The following is a 6,467-nucleotide window of genomic DNA, read 5'->3' on the forward strand; positions in this document are numbered from 1 at the left end:
ATATATTAATAAATTGGTTTATTATCAAAGGTTTACCTTGGCGAAATGGACGTAGTGTTTTGCATCGTACTTGTGGCCGTGAGGAAAACCAATTTTGCGCTGGCTGTGTTGGGAACGGCTGTGCCGAAGCCGAAGAATGATCTAGAAATAAGAAGGCAAAGCTCACTCTCCGGAGCAGAAGGATGGAGAAGAAGAATTACGTACTACCAGCTGGCTCCGCCGTTGCGTGGGCTGGTCAGCGGTCAAAGGTGGACCGGCGGGGACGGAATCAGACACGCTGTTTTCTTAATCCGCTTGAGTTGTTTAATCTGGCGACAGGCACGCGCGCCCCCCCCCCCCCCCCCCCCCCCCCCCCCTCCACTTTAGGCTTTACCAGTCCAAATCCTTAAGCTCATTGCGGCCTTAACCACAGTCGCCATTAGTCGTCGGCTCTCTCTCGATATTCATCCATCCCTATATAAAACCATCGATCCATCTTCCCTGTCTCACTCTCCTCAAGCTACAGCCTGCCGGTCAATCACTACTACTCATATAGCTAGCCACCACTCGCGTACGTCTTCCTGAAGCTTGATCGATCGAGCTCGACCTCATGGACATGGACAAGGAGTACTACAAGGCCTGCATGGGCATGGAGGCGCTGCCGATGAGCCCGGCCGGTCTGTCGGCGGTGACGACAGAGGTAGCCATGGCGGCGGCGACGGCAAGCGAGGACGAGGGCGACCTGAAGAGGGGCCCGTGGACGGCGGAGGAGGACATGCTCCTCGTCGACTACATCTCCAAGCACGGCGAGGGGCGCTGGAACTCGCTCGCTCGATGCGCAGGTACTTAATCAGTTAATTATGTATGCAACTGAGAGCTAGCTAGCAATCTAGCTAGTGGCAAGATCATGCATATCACATCTGCTTTAATTTAGTTCTTTCTGATCGATCACGTCGCAAGAGATAAGATGAGCTAGCGCTTTCCGTTGCCGTACCTAGCGTGTAGCTAAGCTATGTGCACTGATCACTTGCAGCTCATTATTCGCCTAGGTCCCTCCTCAAGTTCTTTTTCGCTAATCTGGGCTTGGTTTCGGCACGTGTAGGCCTGAGGCGCACTGGGAAGAGCTGCCGGCTCCGGTGGCTGAACTACCTCCGCCCCGACGTCCGGCGCGGCAACATCACGCCGGAGGAGCAGCTGTTGATACTGGACCTGCACTCCCGGTGGGGCAACCGCTGGTCCAAGATCGCGCAGCGCCTCCCGGGGAGGACGGACAACGAGGTCAAGAACTACTGGCGGACCAGGGTGCAGAAGCACGCCAAGCAGCTCCACTGCGACGTCAACAGCGACCGCTTCCGCGACGTCGTCAGGCAAGTCTGGATGCCCCGCCTCCTCGAGCGCATCCAGGCCGAAAGCTCCTCCTCCGCCGCCGCTGCTGCAGGCGTGGGTGTTCCGGCGCTGACAAGGGCGATGAGCTCGCCGGCCGGTGCATCACAGTACCACTGCTTCGATCACGCGAGCAGCGGGGAGCCGAGCCGGAAGGTGGCGGTGACTATGAGCCCTGACACCTCGAGCACGCTCCGGTCTTCTCTGTCACCGGCGGAGACGTCGCACGGAGCCCATTTCCCAGCGTGGGGCGCTGCCACTACCACGGCGAACGTTGATGGCTCGATGATGCAGTGCGCCGGCCCCGAGGCTGGGGCCATAGGCGGCGATCATTACGTCATCCACGGTGACAGCCTCAGCGGGAGCTGGTCGGAGCTCCTCGCCGCCACCGATATCCCGGACTTCGAGTTCGGAAATTTCGACGACAACTTGTGGAGCCTAGAGGACATTTACTGCTGACGATGAACTTAACTAGAGCGCCAAACTGAGCTGAACAAAAATGAAATTTGACAAGAGAGGGTGCATGAAAGGAAATTTGACAGGAAACTAATTCACGTTCATAGAGTGACTAGTTTATTAGGGACTACATATATATAGCATGCAAAAATGTGCATATTAAATATTTTATTTAATTCTTCTACACGGCTAGAAGATTTGGATTGTTTTTGTGCTTATATGTAAAGGTAAATCTTACATGAGAAAACTAAAACAGTAAGCATGCGAATTACTGTGGTTCTGCCAAGTTACCAAGTATTTTATACCCCCATACACTAACAAATATTAAAACCTAGAGAAACCAAATTCAGAAGGGAACTATACGCATGGACGGCATAAATATGATTGTGTGTTTAAAAGTTGCTTCAAATTATTTTTAAATCCATCCCTGCAAACAAATACTCTTTTGTAAACAAATGCAAGATGTTTTGGCAGTTTAAATTAAACTGCCAAAATATCTTACATTTATTTACAAAGGGAGTGTATTTTAAATCCGATTCACCTTTCCCAACCTTGGATTCTAGTTATACTGGCCTCATTTAGTAGATAACACACACAATAGAAATTGCATTCTGAAAAAAGCATGATATTACAATTTAAGGCTAAATGATATGTAATTTTAGGTGGTTGACATTTCAAATAAATTGAACAATTGTGACATAAGGAATATACTTAGGGGAAATTTTGTTTTGCGACTCTAGCTTTTGTCAAATTTCTTTTGCCACAGAATGTCAATTGTGGTGTATGGTCAAAAGGTAAGAGTGCCAAAAGTGAAATGTCAATTTTTATAATGGCATAAAGAAAATTGGCAAAAGCAAGAGTGGCAGAAACAAAATTTTCCCATATACTTAACATGGGTAAAATGATTCTGGACATTGTATATAAACTTGTTAATTTTTCAAGTGAAATCATATAAAAATATCACATTTTAGGAGGCGATATTCAAAAGACTCAAATTCAATACTCTCTCGACCCCCCCCCCCCCTCCTCTGCACTTCTCCAATAATTACCAAAGAAAATTGCTCCTCTGATCTGTGTTTACCTTCTGTACACCATCCAAAGACATGACATGCAAAAATCTTTGTTTTGAGATCCTGTAGGAAACTTCTGCTCATGACCTCTCAAGTTTACATTTTCCCTATTCGTATGTTTTTACTCATGTGATGCAAAAAGGCCAGAATGAAATGAGATTAGTTAGTATTGACATTTTCGAGATCATATTCAATTGCGCTCACAAGATGTGGAATTTCTGAATGAGGCATGAGTACTATTTTCTCAAGGAATGTTCATCACTTGAGCGGCAAATATCCTCATGTTTTTTTTTCAAAAAGGGGAAACCTCGGCCTCTGCATCGATGGATGAATGTGACCAATTTTATTGCATAGTTAAGTTCGCACAGAACATAAAAGGAATTCAAGTAGCTAGCATCTTATCCACATAAGCTGACCCAAAGCAACATGAAAGAATATCCAAATGTAGAAATGAGTCCTTTAATGCTTGGAAAAAAAACTTGGCTAGCTTATCCATAGCTAAAGGATTCCTGTGTATATTTCTAGTACACCATCCAATGGCATCTTATGCCGAATTCTTGTGGCTGTTGATCTTGTAGGAACCCATTGTGTTTTGACGACGTTTTCCATTCATGTGATTCAAAGAAGCAAGAATAACAGCTAAAAAAAAGCAAGAATAAGTCAGAATTAGTTAGCCTCTGTACTTTGTTGTGCAAGTGCACAATGCCTTTAGCTTGCTGTGCATCTTGTAGTATGCCTCTCCAATGGCTTCAATGACTTGAGAAGGGAGAAAAGGAAGGAAAAAAAGAGTCAATGGTGTGATAAGGGGTCGGTGAATTGGAGAGATTCCACCACGTACTTCATTGCACACATTAATTTGGAGTTTGGGCCAAGCTAAGGACTTGAGCGAGATGACAAGTCTGGTCTTCGTAATATATGTAAAACACAACTTGGCTTGCTTATCCATAGCTACAGGATGCCTGGATAAGCTCACCTTGGTACGGCTTCCACCTTTCTTTAGGTAAGGAGACCTAGCTAATGGTTTTAACGTATATATAATCGCGGTTTCATGAGTGTGGCATGCATGCATGCATCGCACCATGCATGATATCAAAACCAACTAGAACACCAATTGGGATTCTGAGAGTTCTTTAGACTGGTGAATCAATTACTAAAAGAAGTGTGTCGCATGGAAACGCAATTTATATAGTTAAAACCGCATAATTGTGTAGCCTTTGAATTTGGAAATATTACTCCACCTTAGAGCATCTATAGCCGGACTCCTCAAACCATCCCTTGTACGCCCGTGGACGCGCCCACAGACAGGAGAGAAGGAAAAATGTCCCCAACCGAAGCCCTCATATCATCCCTATATGCTCGAGTTGTCCGCGAATCCTCATATTCATCTCAAATATGGGAAGGATACGAGGGCTCGCGGACGCGCCCGGACATTCCGTCACGTAGGATGCGGCCCCACCATGGACCACCTTTTCTTTTTCTTTACTCATTCTTTTATTTCTCTCTCTTCATCTTCATCAATCACGTGCAAGTGAGCGGACATATGAGAAGAAAAATAAAAAGCATGGCTCCGCAGACGGATAAATAGGGGCTCAAAACAGACACGCCCGGTCAATGACCGGGCGCGTTCGCGAGCAAATGGTTCATATTTGCTATGTCCGGCTGAAGATGCTCTTAGCAATTGGTCTCGCTTATCCTTTTGTTTTTTCATGCCATATTTACTTGAAGTTATTTTTGCTACACACATGACACAGAGCATTTCTTCTAAGAGGTTCCAATGGAACGAAAATTCCATTATCTTAGACACGCAAAAATAGGTACAAATAAACATTGCAAGTAAACTATACTTGCTTGATACTAGTATTTTTCGAATTCAAGTAAGGAGGGCTTTGTCCAGTTGACTGCGTAAAAATCTCCTAATAAACGTGCAATGGGAGTAGCCGCAGCCAGCGAACCGGCCGAGCGCATGAGGTGTCACGTGTAGTAGCTTTGGTCCTTGGTGCCAGCTGGGAGGTCAAAGCTGCGGTCGCCGGTCTCCGGCGACGGTCGCCCGGTCAACCTGGCGTGGCCCCACGTGGTGCGATGACGTCGGAGACCAGATAAGGCAGGCCAGGCCCACTCGTGCGGGTTCCGCAATTAGTTTAGTCCCCCCAGGACCCAAACGACCGGCGCTGATTGGTCAAGCTGGGAAGCCAGGAGAGGATCCTGACCGTGAGATCAATTGCCTTTTTTATTTTCTGATGAGATTGAGATGAATTGCCTTTCGCTTTGCCTGCTGAGTGAAGACCGTCTAAGCTAGAGACTTCAAACTAGTTTGAGCACTGATACTAGTACTCCGTACTTCGCATCAGCAGTGACATGTTCCTCCACTAACTCTCTTTTGGATGCAGCTTATGCATGATTGGTTTGCATTTGTGTGACAGACTGATGCATCGATCAACAGTGCGGTGATCATAGGCATGTCGTGCTCCGTTTTTTTCTTTCTAGAGGATGGTTTTCTTTTTCTTTTTTCTTTTTTTGCGGGTGGATTTTTCTAGGTGATGTCCTGCTCTGTTTTGGTGCGACCTTATCATATCCGGGCGCCTTTTTGGCGGTTGGTTGGATTTCTTGTAAGCTTTGTTTCCCGGTAGCAACCCTTAAAATTGATCATTAAAGCATGCGCGGATTATCTAAGATCAAGCTCGTATGAGCTCGGTGAACAGTAAAATCCCTCAAAAATATAAATAAAAATTAGCAAACATTGGCAGATGTTTTGATTGCTTGTAAAGTTTCATCATGGATTAATTCGTGGAAGACATGGCAAGAAAATCGATGCTTCAAAATGTTATTTTCAAAAGAATCTTGTATCCTTTTTTTGCCACGACTTCCACGGATGTCATTCCGTGATGGAACTTTGAAGCATTCAAAACATTTTTCAAAGTTTACCATTTTTTAAAGAAATATTTGAGTTTTTAAAAATATTTGGATTGACTATTCGTACCAAGCTCATACGAGCTCGAGCTGAGCACAATACTTTAAGCCTAAAAAAGCCTTCTTCTGAGAAAAAAATCATAGGCAGATGTAGCTCATTGGCAACGGAGACAAATGTTCGTAAATCTAGAAAATACAAGTGTTTAATATATTCCTAGAAATATTGATTACAACTTAGGCACACATGCACACGAATATACCACACTCACAGAGACCCACTCACACTGCCATAAGGCCTACTTAAGATCAGAGTGCTGGAAGTTTCAAATTGACGAAATTGCCACATGTGCATTACTATAAGACATAAATGACATTAGCCTCTGAATGATATTCCGTTTTAGAGAGATAAATAGAATATCATACCTGAAGTCATAGTTTGTAAAACCGGACCGAACTAACGGCCCGACAGGAAAACCATGAGCCGGGCAAGGTTTGTTAGGTGTAGCAATCTTTTACTAAAAAATATATTAAAAAAGGTGCATCAACAAGGAATCAAACACCTAACCTTCAGGCAAGGCATGGTAAAGGCCCAATAACCAGCTAGGCTAATAACACTTTTTGAATTTTTCTTCAATGGTTTACATCAATTTTATGTGTATCCATTTCATGTAA

General features: G+C 44.8%; 1 protein-coding gene across 1 annotated transcript; it reads left to right on the top strand.

Annotated features, from left to right (window-relative positions):
* Positions 1-418: 418 nt before the first annotated feature.
* Positions 419-2,023, top strand: LOC100192133 (transcription factor JAMYB). Its single transcript, XM_044582942.1, has 2 exons — positions 419-821; positions 1,082-2,023. The coding sequence occupies exons 1-2, from the start codon at positions 590-592 to the stop codon at positions 1,819-1,821; spliced, it is 972 nt and encodes a 323-aa protein (XP_044438877.1). The 5' UTR covers positions 419-589; the 3' UTR covers positions 1,822-2,023.
* Positions 2,024-6,467: the final 4,444 nt, after the last annotated feature.

This window comes from Triticum aestivum, chromosome 1D (assembly GCF_018294505.1).
Source record: "Triticum aestivum cultivar Chinese Spring chromosome 1D, IWGSC CS RefSeq v2.1, whole genome shotgun sequence".
Lineage (NCBI taxonomy): Eukaryota > Viridiplantae > Streptophyta > Magnoliopsida > Poales > Poaceae > Triticum > Triticum aestivum.